Source organism: Austrofundulus limnaeus, unplaced genomic scaffold (genome assembly GCF_001266775.1).
Source record: "Austrofundulus limnaeus strain Quisiro unplaced genomic scaffold, Austrofundulus_limnaeus-1.0 Scaffold41, whole genome shotgun sequence".
Taxonomy (NCBI): Eukaryota; Metazoa; Chordata; class Actinopteri; order Cyprinodontiformes; family Rivulidae; genus Austrofundulus; species Austrofundulus limnaeus.
In genome coordinates, this window is record NW_013952443.1 from 612,474 (window position 1) to 632,827 (window position 20,354).

The window sequence follows — 20,354 nt, forward strand, 5'->3', positions numbered from 1 at the left end:
GTCCCACGGCCCTCTGCGGCCCAAAGTTAAAAACTGTTGTTCTTTTGAGGCCCTCAAGGTGGCGCTCGCGGCCCACAATTGGGCCTCGGCCCATAGTTTAAAAATCTCTGATTTACAGGGTAGAGATTTTAAAACTTTCTGTTAATGTTAGATCTACGTAGGCAGGAGATTTAAGCGATTTTCAAAAAAAAAATTTAGCGACCTAGTTTGTGCACAGTCTATTACTTTTTCTGCCCTATAACCACAACAAATCTGGAGCTGTTTTTATAGTTTTGTCCTGATTCTGTCAATGTTAAACATGTGCTGAGATGACTGAGAAAAACTCAGCGGTATCAACGTTTTTTAAAGAGAGTTTTGAAGGAATCTTTAGTCTCATGTAGTTCTTTCATTGTAGGTGTTGATAATGCAGAAATTCTTACCTAATGACATAGTGTGGAAAAAAGTGAAGAACGTTTTAAAATAAGTATAGATGGGGCTTTAATTTATTCTAGTTAAACTTGTGTTTCAGCTTGTTCGTAATAAATAACAGTCATTAAAGTAGAAGCACATTTTAATTTAATTTTTTTTTTTTAAAGCTCACACACATTTATCAGTTATCATCCACTGTCAGTCTTGAAGGCTTTTTGTGGGTTAATTCTGTACAACAATTCTCAGTATATTAGGGTTATTTAGTGTATTCACAATTCAAAGTGAAGAAGTATATTTTGCCACGTCTGATCTGCTTTAAATATGTCCTAATTCTGAATGTCATCAGTAATGTAGTAATGCAGCCCTTAGAAGTACCACACTCCTTTTCATCTTTTACTTTTACAAAAATGCACAGGTTTGTTCATCTTTGATCATTTTCTTTGCATCAGTGAGACACAGAAGAATAAAGTGCGTAAAAAGGCAAGAAACTCAGATAAAATTTAAGCTTAAGTATATCAGAAACTACTTCACTGCCTCAGTGAAATGAAAAACATACACTTTTAGTAATATATAATTAGTAAATGTTTGTAACATAATATGTATTTCTTTGAATTTAATAAGAGATCTTGTAGATCAAACAAATTATGTCACAACTGAAGTAATTTTATCATTAAACATGGGCTCATTGTAGTTTTGATCTAAAATAGATTTTTGAAAAGCAGAATTTTGAAAACAAACCCAAACAGCCCACTTGTAGCTTTAACACATCAAATATAAAACAGTTAATCCCAGTTGTGTGTCTGTATGTGTGTGTATTTTTGTTTCTTGTGTTGTGGGCGTGTAAATTGCTTTACATAACCGTACTATTTAAAAAAAAAAATCCTTTGAACACCCTCACGATGGAAATAAAAAAATACATTTCAGCAGATTTACAGGCAAGTTTTGCGGGCGAGTAGTGATCGCTGGTTGCCACAAATATTTGGAAATCAACGAAACGTTTCAGCGTTGAAGGGGAATATAGCTGTGCGTGTAAAGTGTGTGGGATTTAAACCCACCAAATTAGCCATAATGAATTCCCTGAGAACAGAGGCCTCTTTGTGTCACAGAGGCTCTCAGACAAAGAGCTTCAATCATCAGCCACTCTGAGGCAGCCTTTCACCACCCGCACCTGCACCCAGAATCGAACAACACAGGTCCGATCGTAACTCATGTGTGTCAGAGAAAACAGATTATCCTCCAGGGACGGGGAACACGACCACGCTTAGAGTTCCAGTCCACAGACGCTGGAGCTCAGGTGTGTGATTCATGTAAAAGCAGTCCACCTGTGTGTTGTTGTTGTTGGTGTGACTTGGCGGCGTGTCACGTAGGACTGAAGTCATACGGTTAAACACCTGTCTCACTGCCTCCCTGCAGCTTTCATCACGTCCAACTCTAACATGTACGCCTGGGTGTGGACCAATCACAGCGCAGCTCTGCAGCCAGCAAACATGTCAGCCTGAGTCTGGATGATGCTGTACATGCAGTACATCCTTTACAGCCTTACACACACACACACACACACAACAACAACAACAACACACTCTGTGAGGGAGAACGAGAGGGTCCGTGGTATTTCTGTCTCTACCTCGTCATCCATTCCTGAGAATCTGTCTAGCTGCATTACACCACTCAGGAGGATTAAAGCATCCACAGCCTGCACACACACACACACACACACACACACACACACACACACACACACACACACACACACACACACACACACACACACACACACACACACACACACACACACACACACACACACATGCAAAACACAAGCCCATGTTATTGCATAACTACACATGCACAGGCACGAGTAACCCCCCTTCCTTTATCCTCCCTCCATCATGCACCATGAGCTCACGCCCCCTGCAGGCACTGAAGAGGCGGAGACACTCAGCCTGCTACTGTTGTTTTTCTTTTTTTTTTTTTAAGGTGGTTTTACTTAAGGTGGTAAGATGTGAAGAGATCAAAATTGTCTCGGACAAACAGCATTTGATCCACAAGTGGATAAATCTGATTTATCATTTATTGTCGGTTTATGAGAAAACCTAAAAATGCTTTATTTTTTATTCCATACGGCACATTAGATCGCGTTTTCTTCAAAAAGAACAAGCACTCAGCTCAGACCTTGAGACTGCTCGTATCGTTTCAGGTCTCGGAGCAAACAGTAACATTTAATTGCTTCTGGTGTTTACATTAAAAAAAGGTACTTGTAGAAAAACAAACCAAAATTTAAATGTGCAGATTTGTTTAAATAGTAGGAAAACAGTATGTGCTATGACTGAATTCCTTTGAGGCTGATACTGCTGTGGCTCATCAAAGAACAATGGTCCAGTATTGAGCAAGCATGCAGTATCTAAATGGTCATTGAGTAATTAAAGTAATTCGTTGAAGGAATGCATATCACCCTCCTTTTTATGTCAGAGAACTAAACTCAGATTACTTTGAGATGCCTTTATGCCCATTTTGGTCCCACCTTGTCAGTTGTATTCTGCATAATCTCATGCAATACTACATGATGTTGCAGGTTCTGTTAGTACTCAGAGTATATGTTGTGGATAATGCTCTGCTATTACCACACCAAATTTTAGCTAAGTAGCTGTAAAACTGGCTGCACTATAGACATTTTTGTGATGGCTAATGGTGATTAGCTGTGGTGGCCATCTTGAATTGGGGTGACGCCACAAGTTGATCCATTGTAGAGGAAAATCTAGTATCTGTCCTGTGGTTCATGGGATATTTTGCTAACAGACGAACACAAACACAAAGACATAAACAAAACACTATCTGCAAGGGTCAGGCATGGATTATTAGGGTAAGTCTAAGAAAAAACTTGTGTTTTATTCCCTAAGAAATTTGGGAATAAAACTCCCTTCAATTTTTTGCCTCACTTTTCACATTTTAGTTGTTTTTATTTGTTCACAAACATAGATGTTATTTGAAGTTTATTGATTTTCACCAATGCTTCAAACATAAATAAACCAGGAGGATCAATTTGCTTGGTTCTGAAAGATAACTTTTTAATTTCCAGATATTTTGATGTTGGAACAGCCACTTTTATTTCTTAGAGAAAAAATGTTTTTGTGTCACATGAGGCCTACCCAGCTCAGTCAGTCTGCAGCATGTAACCCACTTCAAACCCACAACCAATCTGAGACAACATCTTCATCCTGTAATGAAAGAGCAAGAGGTGTTTCTAGTTTCATGTCTTTGCATCTGTCTCAGGTGGGAAACTATAAACGTGCCGTAAAGAGATTTGACGATGGCCACCGGCTCTGCAACGACCTTATGGGCTGCCTGCAGGAGCGTGCCAAGATAGAAAAAGCCTACGGTGATCAGCTAACTGCCTGGTCCAAGAGGTGGAGACAACTTATTGAGAAAGGTGGAGTTTAGTTTTGCAGGTGGTTTTCCAAATTAAACTAAACAAAAAGTTTTCTGGTCTGAATCATTCTGCTGTGCATGCCTCTCAGGTCCGCAGTACGGCTCTGTGGAGAAGGCCTGGCTGGGGGTGATGACCGAGGCGGAGAAAGTGAGCGAGCTGCATCAGGACGTGAAGAACAACCTGCTGAATGAAGACGTGGAGAAAGTCAAGAACTGGCAGAAGGAGGCATATCACAAGCAAATGATCGGAGGCTTCAAAGAGGCCAAAGAAGCAGAGGAAGGCTTTAAGAAGGCACAGAAACCCTGGGCCAAAAAGCTGAAGGAGGTGAGACATACAGAGAAGTTTAGTGGTTTAGCACTCCTCCAAAAACAACCTCAACTTCTTATCAGGAACATAGAACCAGCTAGTGAAGTTAGTGTGCAAATTATACAAAGACAATCATGACAAGCACACTGTTTTTATTATGTTCTATCCTAACTTTATGTCTGCAATCTAAAATATTCTGGAGCAGAAACGAACCATAAGAGATCAAAACTTTTTGACGTTCCAAACTTCAGCAACGACATGCATGACAAACTAGAAAATAACTGTTTTTAGGTTTATGGAGGCACCAAAATTTTAATAAAATGGGAGTTTTGGTTTACAACCACTTGTGTGTATTGAAAAGCATTTGTACTATTTTTAAAATAGGAGTGTGTCATAACAGACACACATTTTAACAACTACTTCTTCACGAAGAGTCCTGACAGTTGAGAAATAAACTACACATTTCTGACTTAACGCTTGTTTGGCTTGCAGCTGATACAAATGTGTTTAGAAAGAAACTTGGAATGAGAAGTTTTATTACAAATGACAGCTGGGTGAAGTTCATGTAACAGTAGTCACAACCAAACCAGGTAATATGCAGTATAGAAATTCTACCCTAAAGCCTGCTGTTTTAAAATGTTTTGAGTGTGTCCAAGTCTTAATTGATGGTGGTGGGTGGTTGTCAAACCCTCTGATCTCTCCTTGACAACACAGCATAAAGTCATCATCAAGTGTAGCTTACTCAAAAGAGAAGTACTAAAAAAGCAGAGCTTCAGTCTGGTTCAATAACTTGACCTTGCAGTTTAACAGCTATTGAGTCGAACATCTAAAAACAATTAAAGTAGAATCCACTGAAGGTGTCCATACCACGCCCCACCTTGCATTTTTTCCACTTTTAACAAAGATTTTGTTAAACTAAGTTTCAAACTTATTTTCATCGAGGGCCACGTACGACTGAGCACCGCCAGCAAACAATAACTGAGCTTCTACCTGGTTTTTCCTGCATACAAACAGAGTTTTAACATGTCCTCTTATAAACAATGAAAAGTACTACATGTACAACTGACTAAATATGAAATAAATAATACAGAAAAATGATTACAAGTTAAAGTAAGAGAATTTTAATCACTTCTGAAGTGTGGTGAGTAGCTTCCATCTATGATTCTAAACTCTCCTACTTTCCAACTCGGAATTCCCACCGGAGGGGAGTTCCAGTTTAAATTTCCAACTTGTAAGAAGGAATTTTCCATTTCCCGGTGCAACTGGGCCGCACCACAAGTAGCCAGCAAAAATGAAGTGAAATGGAAGTTTTACACAGTGAAATACACCGGCTACCTAGTGGTGGGATGATGTCATTTTGCAGGGGTGAAATAATTGACATGCATTCTGGGAGAGGTAGTTTATGGTCAATGCTGCCTTTAAAGCAGCTTATTTGAAGACATTATTACATCTTTTAAGCTCTCGCAGGTAACATAAAACGCCATGGCAGGCCACATCGGGCCTGTGGGCCTTGAGTTTGACACATGTGGCTTAGAGTATGTGTTGGGGACAGCTCTTGGTGACTACCACAGCGTAGTTCAGCTCAGTATTTGTAAAATTGATGAAGTTACAGTGGTTAATGCATTTGCTAAGGCTCACAAGCGGTGGCAACCATTTCGAACTGAGGAGATAGCAGCAGATTGTACTGCTGTGACAAAGCCTGTTTTTGGACGTTGCAGATGGAGGCGGCTAAGAAAACATACCATATGGCCTGCAAGGAGGAGAAGCTAGCTGCAGCCAGAGAGGCCAATGGCAAAACGGAGGCTTCTGTCACTCCAGATCAACAGAAGAAACTTCATGAGAAAGTGGACAAATGCAAACAGGATGTGCAGAAGGTAAACACTTTACTGATAGTTTAAGAAGTTAAATAAACCAAAGATAAAACAGAAACAAGTTCCTTTATGTATTTCCCTCTTCTCTTCCTCAGGCTAAAGAGAAGTACGAGAAGTCTTTGGATGAGCTAAACAAGTGCACTCCACAGTACATGGAGAGCATGGAGCAGGTGTTTGACCAGTGCCAGCAGCATGAAGTCAAGAGACTGACCTTCCTCAAGGAAGCCTTGCTGGACATCAAACGCCATCTTAACCTCACTGAGAACCAAAGGTTAGCCAGGCCCGGAAGGAACAAGTTTTTACAGCGTCTACCCACTGCCTTTTTTTTCTTCATCCTCAGCAGCCTGTCAGAATAGTTATGGTAGTTCTCAGTGTAACTCAGCTGCCTCTGTGAATCTTAGCTGGACTGTCTTGGACTACAGCCAGTGGCTGAAGTTTGGGTTTTTAACTCCTCTGTTGCTGCAGGTTCTGTAGCAACCCTACCATTTAATCAAGTATTGCGGACAAAATGGCTTTTGCAGTCTTACCGGAAAAGAGCCAAAATTACACAGAACACTTATAGCTGCTGTATGATGAGGACAAGGTGGCTAGCTGTTAGCTGTGACAGAATGCACAAAGTTAACACATTTAAAAATCAGTAAATAGGTGGCCAAATGGGGGTTCTGCGGCAGGGTTATGACCAATTATTTTACCTGTTGTATAGTGTTTTGAACGTCAATTTGGAGAAATAGTTTAAATCTGATTAGGGTGAGCTAACAGCTAGCTTTAGCAGTGGATTAATACAACTCCATTCCAACAAAAAAACATAACTTCATTCAAACATTATAAAAGTTTTACATTGCAATAAATTTATCATTAAACAGTACATAAGATTATATAATTATCTTCAAGCATAATTACTGTTAGCAGCAGAAAGCCATAGTTTTAGCAGAATTATTCTCATGTTTGATCCTGTTCCTATTCAAATTAGCCTGTAGTTCATCAGTCTGGTTAGAATTAGACTTTTTATCAAATGAGGCCATTCAAAGAGCTATTTATGACAGGTAAGATATTAACTATTGATAATCTTTTCACAGAAGCCCACATCCGAAGGTCTGAATGATAGTTTTAACCAAATTGTTGTGATTTTATGAACAGCTTTGCTTTATTTTACTCATCCATAAATTTCACCTTTGCAGTTTTTTTATTGTTAATCTTTATTTAAACAGACTAATCCCACTAAGGTCACAAATCTCTTTTCCAATGAAAGTCTGGCCCTGAAGGCAGGCTAACATGCATGTTTTTAGACTGAGGGAGAAAACCCACACAAACAAGAAGAACATGCAAACTCCCACACAGAAAGACCCCAGATTCAAACTGGGAATTAAACCCAAGACTTTTTTGCTGAGAGGCATCAGTGTTGACCACCAAGCTGTCCTGTGTGGTCTTCATAGTCTTTCATGCTCTTATCCGATTTTCTAAATCACAACATTTTCATTAAACAGAATCTGAAAACGGTATGTACATAAATAATGGACTGTTATTTCATTGAGAAGGACTGCACGCTTCAACATAAAAATTTAAATAAAATACACGACAAACGTGGTTTAAAATTAATTAGTTTAATTTGCCTTCTGTCACAATCAGCACAATTTGCTTCATACTGATGAATCTGAACACGAGTATCAACCAGCTGTGGATTTTTCATTAGTGGTCAGGCTCCCAACACTAATTAACTGAGCATTCAACTGATGGGATTTCTGCCAAAATGAATTTTGCTCAGAGTGTTTCTCATATTACAGGTTGCTTAAAGCCACATGGAATAAACAAAAAGGAGGAGCAAGTTTTCACCTTCTTTAAACAAATTTGTCAACACCTATATTTTTTTAGATAACTGCATTAAATGATTTGATTAACCTAAAAATTATTATATATATATATATTTTTTTTTTATTTTCACACTTTTTATTTTACTATCGCATATAGGCTAAAATTACAACAATATGTTGCTTATAAATAACCGCAGCATGTTTCACCTAAAATTAGTCGACATTCAGTGGATAAACATGAATTTATATTTTGTTACATATTCCTTTTAGGTAAAATTTGGCAACATAATCAGTCTCATCTTTAAAAAAATTAGGGTGTATACCTGTGTCCTCTACTACCAGTGTTTTCCTGTGGTTAATTATGAAAGTCCTGAAAGATGCTTGGCACCCACAAATATATTTTAAAACATATTGAATTATAGTGCAGGCATTGTACTTGAGCACATAGATACCAGAGAACATACCTAAAATCTAAGTTTTTAAAGTGATATTCTGTCAAATTGTTATCAATAGTTTGTACCTCGTTAGTTGTGACATCATGAGGAGAAAAAGGCAAAAGTCTTCGTCCAGGCTAGGCTAATGGCTAACCAAACAGTTGCCTGTTGTAATATAGGTTTTTTAAGCCTATAAATCATCAATCTCTCAAAAGTGTCACACAAAAAACACTATATTAGCTATAGTAGAAAACTCTTTTGCATTTTTGCACGAAACAGTTTCTTTAATTTGCTGCTGTTTTCTGAACCTAACATCGGTGTGATGTTCAGCACCCCAAGATGAACATTTCTTAGTTGAGAAAGCAGCAACAAACTGAACAAATGGTGTCATACAAAAAGAATAGCAATTTAAAATGACCTAATGCAGCATTTTATCAGAGCTCTGTGCCATTTTTGAGAAAGATGTTTTTTTAAGCATGAAAAACAATATAAAAGGGGCCCAAGTTTGGCTAGTCGTTAGCCTAGCCTGAATAAAAACCTCTGCCATTTTTTTCATAAATGGTATTGAGTGACTGATAAAGTACTAAACATTGATTACTATTTGACAGAATATCACTTCACAAATGTCCAGGCTTTCCCTGTAGGTGTTGAAAGGCTTTAGCTTGTGCAGGAACCTCAGGGGAACGCAGTCCCAGCTCTGGATTTCTCTTAGTGAGATTCTGGTGCCAAACTGGCAGCAACTTCATGTCCCCACTGTCCCTTTCATGTGTCCTATTTTCCTCTCCTCAGCTATTCCACAATATACAGAGAACTGGAGCGCATGATTCTGTCGGCAAACACACAAGAGGACCTGAAGTGGTTCAGCAACAACCACGGCCCGGGCATGCCCATGAACTGGCCTGTATTCGAGGTGCAACTTCAACCCCTTCTGAACAAAACACACACTCAAAGCAGACTTCCTGGTCGAATCTAATTCGCTTTAACGGCTTCGGTCACACTGTTCCCACTAGGAGTACAACCCAGACCAGGCAGCCGCTCCTCCAAAGAAGAAGAAACCAGATGGAGCCCCGCCCACTCCAAGCACCGACCACGTGGCTCCACCTGGTGACCGAAGCAGGTCAATTCTTGTTCTTCACTATAATGAATGTTTCAGTTAGTATCTTAAGATATTTCAAGAAATTACTATTTTGTTTTTATGTACATATTAGAGAGGTTCAGCATCCGTGTTTTCCTTCCCCCCTCTAGTGTGAGCAGCTACGATAAGAACCAAGCGTATTCAGCTGAGTGGTCCGATGACGAGCAGCCCACAGCGTACTCGAGCAACGAGAACGGGGGGAACAGGAACTCGTTCGAAGACGACTCCAGCACCGGGAGAGGGGGGGTCCGTGTGCGTGCCCTCTATGACTACGATGGCCAGGAACAGGACGAGCTCACCTTCAAAGCAGGTAATTATCTGCGGACACCGGGCAGAATGGGATTATAGCTGCAGTGTGGAGCGTGAGGAGAGAATGATGAGCTGCAGCATAACGGCGCAGGTGCTCAAAAAGCAACAACTGCGCCTTGATTTATGTTTAAAAGCTTCCTTCCTTCATAGCAAATGCCAGTGATTAGTCAATAACAGCTACATAGAAAACAAATTACAGGCTCGTGCACCAATTAACTCAAGCTGTTTGTGGAATGGACCAAAAAGAGCATTAAAGGTCACTGGCACAAAGAATGATTAAAAAACAATCTACAGACAGAATAACTGAACAAACAGCTGTACGTCTTCATCCTTTATTTCCTCTGACCACTAAGCATCTATTGTTGATTTAAGCAGTCATCTTTGACATATCTGACCACTTTTTTTAAACAAGTTTAAACTCGAAATTCTTAAAACTTTAACCTTTAATGAACGTGGATTTTAACCAGAAATGCAGACGTCTCTCAACAAATCCAGCCGAACCTCAGGTACACGCAGTAACGATAGCCATTAACTTCACCAGGGATTCTTTCATCACCATGGCTCAAGTTGGAGGAAAGGTCGTCCATTTTAACCCTAACCGAGGCAAAAGGGACATGCAAGATCCTTAAAAGAAGTCTGAAATGAGTAGATTTGATTTCTTCCTCTAAACAGTCATAGAAGCAAGTTATATCCATCAGAAGTTATTAACTGAAGGAGGAAAATGCTACATGTGTGTTTTAGAAGTAAATTATTTTAACTTTCAAAAATGACTGCACCCTTACTGAAAAGGCAACATGACTTTAATGTCTGACATGGTGATAGAGGCACTCTGATCTGAAGCGACAGTGTCCAGTTCGGTCATAGACACTGCATCTCTTCCTGAAACACACAAATGTGACACCAGTTAGAAACTCCTTACACGTGTGTACATCTTTCAAATGCAACACAAATCATGTGTTTTGAGATAGAAAAGGAAACTTCAGTAATTTCAAAACTGCCTCTATGTTGGATCACCGTTTTTACCAACACTGACCAAAGCAAACATCTGCAGTTAGACCTGCTGCACAGTAAATCAACAGAACCATCGGTGACTTGCCTGGCTTTTTTCTTGAATGCATCCACTGCACTGTTCTTTGCCGCTCCTTCGATCCAGACTTTGCTTGGCACATAGAAAGCAGATCTCACTCTGCACAGCGGGCAATTCCTAAACATTTAACAGCAAACCGGGGTGAAAGGTCAACTCCTTTAAGGTTTGTGCCTGGACCTTCAACCATAGCTGAAACCCACCTTACAACATCAGAACCGAGATCTCTAGTCTTCCTCCAGGTTGAGATGCATTTTAAGCAGAAGGGATGGTTGCAGTTTGGCAAAAGCCCAAACATTTGCTCGCTCTCGTTCTTTTCGTAGACATCTTCCATACAGATGCCACAGATCACATTTCTACTCTGCAGGAAGGCCTCGGTTTCCTCTTCACCTTTGTTACTGGAGGCTGCAGTAGATCCACCCTCCTATGTTTAAGTTTAAAAACTTTATCTAAAATCTGAAGTTTAAGTCTCCGTTTGTCACACTCTTGAATGTTTACATTTTTTTGAAGAGATAAGTTAACACCAGTTTTGTGCAAAGAAGGGACGTCTTGACCATTTTAAAAAGGCAATATTATACTTTTTTTACACCAGTTAAGGTGTGAAATACTGGTTCATTTTTTAAATATGGGTTTATAAATGCAAGTTTTAGACAGTAAAATTTCCATAAGAGTAGTTCCATAATTTTCCAATTCCAGATCAAACTCAGTGAAGAGGACAATGTTTATTTTGAGGAGAACATAAATTAAAAAATTATCATCATTATATTTTTGGACATGAAGGTACACTCCCTACATCTATGCTACGTTATAAATCCTTAATACAGGGTAATATAATCTGTAAAACTGATGGTTGTTCCATCAAGTGGAAATCAAATTCTTCGTCACATTTTTTTCTTGTCCACATTTCCGTTGCCCTGTCAGTCCACTGTGTGCCGCAGCCCCATCTGGCATTTGCCAAAACTGTTAAATTGCCAGTCTGAGCCTCCTCCTCCACTGAGCTCTCTTACTGGCTCTGGCTGTATTTGTTATGAAAATGTTCATTTTATTTATTGAGTTGAGAGTTTTTAGTTTCTTCTCTGTGAAATCGAGGTCATAGCAACCTCCAGGAGACTAAATTTATAAGCTTATCACGCTGCTGCTTCTGCTTTGAACTTTGGATTTTATTTTTAGTACTAGAAGAACAATTAAAGGAAGGAAAGCCTGAATTTATCAGAACAAGTTATTCCTGGGAAAATAAACAACACTTATCAGTGGGATTCTGAAGTCTAATAAAGCAATAATTCAGCGGGGAGGGGCGTCTGTGGAAAAGGTTATGAATGTAGGGTTCACCCCCACACTTCTTATAATGAGGTTATAAGGAATTATTTTAGCAAGGATCACTTTATTTTCGATAATATCTTCTTACAAAAATGAATGGACAAAACACACAATAATATGAGCGTACTCAGTGAGTTTAAGTTGCTCTAAAATAAACAAGATCAGATCATTTATTTATTTGCAGAATCAAATAAATCACTAATGTGCAGCTTATTGTGAGATTAATTTCCCATAAAAAGTTTAACAACAAACTTTGAGGTTTAGATGTTAATAAACCATTTGTTTGTTGCACTTTTAAGTGTTAGGCAGGGCATAGGTTTAAGAGGAAATAAAGGAGGAGGAAGAGTGGTTAGTTAGTTTAACTTTAACCTTTAATGAACGTGGATTTTTTAAATATTTATTTATGATTTTCAAGAATAAAAACAGCCAATATAGAAGATGAAACATCAAGGGAAAAAAAAACAAAAAACAAACAAAAACATCAAAAACAAAAATCCACAAGACAGAACAATCGAAACACTGTCAGCTAACAAAGTTTATGATAAGAGGATAAAATAAGTACATATCAGACCATAGAGTGTTATCAAGCATGAGACAGAGTCCAAGCGAGCAACAGTCATTACTGAAGACATTGAATCAAACAGCTCACCATAGAATATGGAATAACAAGATGAAAAAACAAGTTATCACAGAAAAAATAACAAAACGGTAAATGAATAAAATAAAAAGAAAATACAGTTCAGATGAAAACGACAGTTATTTTAGCCTATTATTTTGTATGTATCTATTGAAAGGACCCCACACATCCAGGATCTTCTGATGATCGTCAGACAAAGAGTATCGAATTTCCTCAAGATAGATACAGGACACCATATCATTAAGCCATTTCTTAAAACAAGGCGGGGTAGAGGATTTCCATTCCCGAAGAATAACGCGTTTTGCTACCACTAAACCAAACATTAGAGACTGTTGCAGGGACATGGGAAGAGCAAGAGAGGATTTAGAGCAACCCAAAATTATCAAATGCCAATCCGGACATAGGGGCTTGCCATAAGCGTTGCTATAAAAKTCAAAAATCCTGCACCAGAAGTCCATTAGTTTAGGACAAGAGCAAAACATATGACCCAGAGTCCCATCATCTAATTTACATTTGTCGCATTTTGGTGAGACGAAGGGGAATAACCTATTGAGTTTAGTTTTAGAGAAGTGCAGCCGATGGATAACTTTGAATTGAATAAGTTGCAGTCTAGAGTTAATGGAACAGGTTTTGATTCTCGAAAGGGACAAATCCCATTGCTCATCCGCAATCTCACCAGTCAGATCAGAAGCCCAGGCCTCCTTTATATGTCTAGTAGATGGGGGTGAACTGAAAAGATTAACAAACTGAGAAATTAGGTTTTTTGAGGTAGGGGGCTTTTTTATAAGCTCATAGAAACTATGCTGTGCTGGTAAGGTTTCATAGTGGGGGAGGTGCTGTTTTACAAAGTTCCGAGCTTGCAAATACCTGAAAAAATGGCTAGAAGGAAGACCGAATTTTGATTGTAGTTGCATGAAAGAAGCAAAGTGATTATTAATGTGTAAATCCTTAACAGCACTATCCCCTTATTTTACCAGTGCTTAAAAACTACATCCATATTGCCTGGCTTAAATGCTGAATTCTGACAAATCGGGGCATAGATGGACAAGCCAGGGAGATTCAGGACAGTCTTTAACTGCTTTAGAATCCTGAGTGAATTTTTTAGTATAAAATTATCCTTCAGCAACTGAAAGGACAAAGAAGGATTGGAAAACAATACCGCAGCAGAGGAAGAAGAAGTAAGCTCTAATAACGCAAGGTTTTCATTCAACGGCCATTTGGGTAGTAGCGAGTCAACCACCTCACCCCTCGAACAGAGCTGAGTCCAAAAAACCCAGGATCTGGCATTACACGCCCAGTAATAGTATCGAAAAACAGGAAGGCCTAGACCCCACTCTGTAGCAGGTTTCTGTAGGTGAGACTTTGATATTCGAGGGTGCTTACCGGCCCAGACAAAARGGATTATAATAGAATCTATCATCTTATAAAAGGAAGCAGTGAGATAAATGGGTATATTTTGAAAAAGATAGGTAAATTTTGGGAGGACCACCATCTTGACAACTTTGACGCGACCATTCGATGAAAGAGGAAGGTGCCTCCACATGTCGGCCATGGTTTTAATTTTGTTGATTAAATCCAGAAAGTTATGTTTAAAAAGGAGTTTAGGGTCCCTTGTGATATTTATCCCCAGATACTCAAAAYGACTAGTGGAAACTTTGAATGGCAGATTGCTAAGAAAAGCAGCATCCAGGCCATCTGAAAGAGGCATAAAAAGACTTTTATCCCAATTAATAGCAAAACCGGAAAGCTTTCCAAATTTATTTATAAGAGTAAGAAGTGGGGAAAGAGAGACTGTAACRTCTGAAAGGGTCAGGATAACATCGTCCGCATACAGGCCAATGGGACTATCTGTAGCATAGTCTGAAATGCCAGTGATCAATGGATGGGTCCTGATGGAAATAGCAAGGGGTTCCATGGCCAGTGCAAATAGCAACGGAGAAAGACAGCACCCCTGTCTGGTTCTGCGATGTAATAAAAACGAAGCAGACCTGTCGTGATTAGTCAAAACTGAAGATTTGGGCTGAGCGTAAAGCATTTTTAGTAAAGTCATAAATTTATCGCTAAAGCCAAATTTTCAGAGAACCAAGAAAAAATAGTCCATTCAATTTGGTCGAATGCCTGCTGAGCATCTAATGAAATAACTGCAGAGGCAGGAAGGTTGGACTGGTACATAACACTTAAGAGTCGACGAGTGTTTGAAAAAGAATACCTGTTGGGGATAAAGCCAGTCTGGTCAGGATGGATCAGATGAGCTATGCGTTTATTTAAATGAGTAGCTAATACTTTGGCTACTATTTTTTGGTCACCATTTAGTAAGCTTAAAGGGCAGCATGATGCAACATTAGAACCATCCCTGCCCTTCTTCAGGAGAAGACAGATATGAGCATCAAACACTCCCTCCACCACAGAGGAGTTCACCATACGCAGAAGAAGAGGGGCAACCAGATCCAAATAGCATTTATAGAAATCTATTCCAAACCCATCMGGACCACAAGCCCTACCAGAAGATAAAGAACGTATCGCAGATTTAATTTCTTCAATAGTAAAGCTAGAGTCAAGGTGTGCCCTGGCGGATTCATCCAGGACAGGTACAGTACATTTAAATTGTTTAGAAAGACTTTAATATCCGCACTGGTAGCACTACTCTTGGAGGTGTATAAATCACTATAATTGAAAAAGGCATCATTAATGAGTTTAGGATCAGTTAACAGTTGGCCAGAAGGAGAGGAAACTTTATGAATAGCTCTATCTGCCAGTGTGCCTTTTATTTGTCTGGAAAGTAATCYATCAGGCTTGTCCGCCAGTTCAAAATGCTTTTGTTTATGTCTGCGAATGGAAGCACCGACTTGTTCCCCAAGCATGTGATTGTATTCAGATTTTAGCTTCAGAATGGCATTAAATATATTTTCATCATTTGAATTCTGGTACCTGTCCTCCAAAACAGCCAATTCAGCCTGAATATCTGCAAAACGCTGTGATCTGGCCCTTTTGATYGAAGACTGATAAGAAATAATGTTGCCTCTCAGAACCACTTTAAATGACTCCCACAAAACTGAATCAGACACGTCACCTTTGTCATTAAAAAGAAGGAAATCTGAGATTTTAGCTGAAATGAAGTCCTTAAATGCTTGATCAGAATTGAGGGGGGGGATAAATTTCCAGTTAAATGATGGAGCVTGAAGATTAAAGTGGATCTGAAGTAACAGAGGGGCGTGATCTGAAATTAAGATCCCGTGATAAAGTGAACTGACTGTGCGTGAGATTAATTTAGAATCAATTAAAAAGTGGTCAATTCTGGTAAAACTACCATGGGAGGGAAAAAAAGGAGTATTTACGATCAGAAGGATGCTGAAGCCTCCAGATATCCACTAAGTTTAGTGACTTAATGAGATTATTTATAACAGACACTGATTTCAAAGAAGAAGCGACCTTATTGGAGGACCTATCCAACACCGGATCGAGATAACAGTTGAAGTCGCCTCCTATAATCATGTCCCTATTATTAAATTGTGCAATAATGTCAAATATCTTGCAGAAAAAGTCGGGAAAGTCACAATTTGGGGCATAAATGTTCAAAAGGGCAACAGGGATGGAATTAATTTCGCCAGTGACAAGTACATATCTTCCCCCCGGATCTGCAGACATGGAGTTAAAAATAAATGGAATTGACTTGCGGATAAGGATTGCAACCCCTCTAGCTTTGGAAGAAAAATTAGCCTGGTAAACCTGAGAAACCCATGAAGTTCTCAACCGTCTCTGCTCAGTTGGGTGAATATGAGTCTCCTGCAGAAAGACAATATCAGATGAAAGTGATTTTAAATGTGAAAACACCTTTGCTCTTTTAAGTGCCTTACCAAGGCCTCTACAGTTCCAGGAAACAAAATTAATAGGACTCATGTCCGACTTAAAAGTACTATTATCCTGCATTTATCACAACTTAAAAAAAGCAGCTGACAGGATAAACAAAACAAAACAAAACACAGGAAATTTAACAGCAACAAAGCAGAAACAGAAACCCATAAACTCACCCTTGCCGCAACATGAACTAAGCGGCATAGCCCACAATCTAGAGTGGAGGCTGCCGGGTAACAGAGCAAAAAAAAAGGAAAAAAGAAACCCCAAGAAGGTAATCTAAACCCAACAGGCCATGTTTACCTCCAGAAACTGTATAAATGTAAATGTGCACCAAAGCTTAATCGAACTTGCAGACTAACTTTAGCATAGAATGATTAACAAAGTCACTTAATATGAGTCAATGAATTGGCAAACCGCTCTGCATCAGTCGGTGAAGTGAAGATTTTCACAGTGTCATTTAAAGACACTTGCAGCTTGGCAGGAAAACGCAGGGAACACTGTTCTGTCAGGACGGTATCTGATCTGATGGCTCCTCTGCAAGTTGCGGACCTTTTGCGATCAGCGGTATGTATGCTACTCTGACATGTGTGCTGATCTGACAGAACACCGGACCTCACTGTGCTCTGTCTGCAGGGTTGTTAAACAAGCTTCAATGGAGTCCAGACGTCCTTCCAGTGATTTCTTGAGAGTATCCACGAGTGTGTAGACTTTAGAAAGATCATCTATGTGGCTATTGACGGCGGCTAAGATAGCCTCGTTGCTAACAGCGGAGCCCGCGTGAGCGGTCGACTTCTGGGCTTCGTCTTTCCTAGGCATAATGTGAGATGCCAAAACTGAAGTAACCTGAAGAGACGGATGCCAGCTACTCCCTCGGTGACAAAATTAATATCTTTGGTGTAGTAAATAAATGTTAAATGAAGGCAGTGACACGGAGCTCTGTAAAGCGCCCCCTCTAATGAACGTGGATTTTAACCAGAAATGCAGACGTCTCTCAACAAATCCAGCCAAACCTCAGGTACACGCAGTAACGATAGCCATTACCTTGACCAGGGATTCTTTCATCACCGTGGCTCAAGTCGGAGGAAAGATCGTCCAATTTGGTGAAGAACTTCTCGGAATCTCATCCACTCGGACACTTTCCAGGCGTGTTTATGTTACTCCTTCAGCGTCTTCTCTGGGCTGCTGCTAATCGAAGATCAGAGACGAGGAACTTCAGTGTCCGTCTCAAAAATAGAAAACTTCCACTTGGAAGTTTCAAAACAAAAGTTTCTCTGTGAGGAACTTTGGTAAGCTAAACATGGACGAGACCGAGTGTTGGTCTGTCCAGGCTGGTTCTCCTCGTGAAGTATCAGAGCCTTCGCTTTTCAGCTCAACTTCACAGACTGACTGACTGTGTTAGTTAGAGATGTTAGTTTTAAAAGAGAGAAAGTGTTATTGAGCACTGACAGGTGTTGTTTGTCTTAAACAAAAATGTTGACATCTGCACATGTTGTACAGTCTGTTCTGACCTGCTCTTCTGCTGAGAGCAATTTAAAGAACAAAAGAATGATTTACTGAAAACTTAAAAATGAATTATTTCATACAGAACAGTCATTATAATGATTCAGATAAAAATAATTATAAAATGTAAAGCTTAGCTATAATGCAAAGTTTAGTTAAGTAAAATATTTAAACTTAAAAATCTATAATCAATTACTGTGGTTTCACAGTTAAAGTCCAAGCAGTGATTTACATCAAAGCGCAAGAAACATTGTAATAACATTCTTTTTCTGTTTTATACATTGATAAAATTATGAATAAAAGAAGATTATTCTGTTTAGTATTTCTTCTAACAACCTTGGCTTCATTGGCTTGACAATTTAAATACTAAAGTGGAAAGCTATCATCTTAAAATAACTCAAATCTCAAAAAAACTGTGGCAGTTCATTTAATTCCCTACATAGCAAAAACAAAAAAAGTAGGTTAAGGTTAAGATTAGCAAAGAAACAACTAGGCCAGTTGTGGCATTGCCATATTCGGGTCATAAAAACCAAACCACAATCGTGTTATTTGTGGCATGCCATCATTGCCACACCTGTCCCATATGCAGTTGACAAACCACATGCCATGCCAGCAGTTAGCTAGCAGAACCAGCGTGACTAGGTTGGGCCCTTTCATGTCTGCTATGTGGGTTGCTCATCCGATGTAATGATTATTTTACATGCATTAAAGAAATGTTTTTAAAAAGTCCAAAAAATTAGTTTTTTTTTATAGACTACAAAGAACTGTGCCTCAGTTAGTGTTCCATAAAGTCTTAAGTGTAAAAACATGGCTCCTGAAAACATCCAATCCTTATATTTGCATGAACGCACTGACTTGTGCTGATTAAATGTCAATATTTCCCCCCCAACAGGTGACGAGCTGACCAAGATCGAGGACGAAGACGAGCAAGGCTGGTGTCGAGGTCGTTTAGACAGCGGCCAGGAGGGACTGTACCCAGCCAATTATGTTGAGTCGATCTAGTCTCTTTCCTTGGACAAAGACATGCCGCTGGAGGCAGCTTGAACCGTCCCGTCCAAACGTACCGCACATAGCCAGAGACTTAAGAGCAACACATCCCCTTGCCCCAAAGAAGAGCCAAGCAGTCTCTCCTAAATAAAACTTAGTAAGCTAAAAAAGATAAAAGAAAAGATAGACACTGTATAACATACTCTATCCAGCATTTGGGGGAGGGTGGGTGGACTAACACAATCAAAAGCCGCAGTTATTCCAGTGTACACGCACTCAGCTATAACACCCAGACAGTGCAGGAACACATTGCTTCTCCCTGTAGCTGTATTTATTATACGGTGCAGCTCATTATATCTCACAGTGTTTTACGACGCGTTCTCTTGTGGAAAAAGGGAACATAATATAATCAGTTTTACCCATTTAACAAAGATGAGCTTCTCTAACCTGCATTGTATATATACACAGTGTGATGCCATTTTGTGTAGCATTGTTAATGCTGTGTACGTCATTCTTGCAACAGGAATGCTGTGTATCGTTAAAAGTACCACAAACAGTATCCGCGTTTTTATTTATTTATTTTTTGTTTTGGTTTTTTTGTTTTTGTTTTTGTTTTTTTCTTTGCAGTTTGGTCCAGCCTCTTTTCCAGTGTGTGTGTGTGTTATGTGTTTTGAACTGTTTCTGGACTTACATAGCAGCATGCGCTATGTAAAAGACTTTGCATTCCCAGTATCCTGCAGCCTGGTTTAGGCTACAACTTGATGCAACACTTGAACTCCAAAACAATGCAGCATTACATGCTTCTGGAAATGCACATGCTTGTAATTTCACGAGAAAAACAAGCTTCTCGATGAACTGAACTTTACGTTTGTTTGTGTTTTTTTAACATCCGTGTCATCCTCAACATTGTAAATCCTTTGACATTGTCATGCAACGACAACAACAACAAAAAAAACTCATGGAAAGGATTTACGATTTACTGCAGAAGCTTTCATTGATGGTTCAAACAAATCCGGTCTCACTTTAATCAACTTCTGCTCACAAGACGTGCATGTGATACATAACCCTCAGAGCCAAGGTGGACGGAGTCATCTTGAGGGTGCCAGGATGTGTTGAACCATATCTGAGCCTGAGACTCTTTCCAAGAGCAAACAGGCTAATGAGGACATGTTGAGACATTACTGTGCAACAGGCTGCTGTCTGAAGATAGACACCTCTCCAAAAGGACATGAATGTACTAGTGATTGGGCTTAAAAGAGGGTCTAAACATTTGCAT

General features: G+C 39.4%; 1 protein-coding gene across 1 annotated transcript in view; it reads left to right on the plus strand.

The window, feature by feature from the left end:
• Nucleotides 1–19,943, plus strand: part of LOC106516761 (protein kinase C and casein kinase substrate in neurons protein 1) — a 29,953-nt gene extending 10,010 nt beyond the window's left edge. The window contains exons 3-10 of the mRNA XM_014007267.1: nucleotides 3,679–3,835; nucleotides 3,924–4,159; nucleotides 5,860–6,015; nucleotides 6,108–6,283; nucleotides 9,044–9,164; nucleotides 9,265–9,371; nucleotides 9,500–9,699; nucleotides 18,984–19,943. Of these exons, the coding sequence (XP_013862721.1) occupies nucleotides 3,679–3,835; nucleotides 3,924–4,159; nucleotides 5,860–6,015; nucleotides 6,108–6,283; nucleotides 9,044–9,164; nucleotides 9,265–9,371; nucleotides 9,500–9,699; nucleotides 18,984–19,093 (1,263 nt within the window). The 3' untranslated portion in view covers nucleotides 19,094–19,943. The remainder of the gene's footprint in view (nucleotides 1–3,678; nucleotides 3,836–3,923; nucleotides 4,160–5,859; nucleotides 6,016–6,107; nucleotides 6,284–9,043; nucleotides 9,165–9,264; nucleotides 9,372–9,499; nucleotides 9,700–18,983) is intronic.
• Nucleotides 19,944–20,354: the final 411 nt, after the last annotated feature.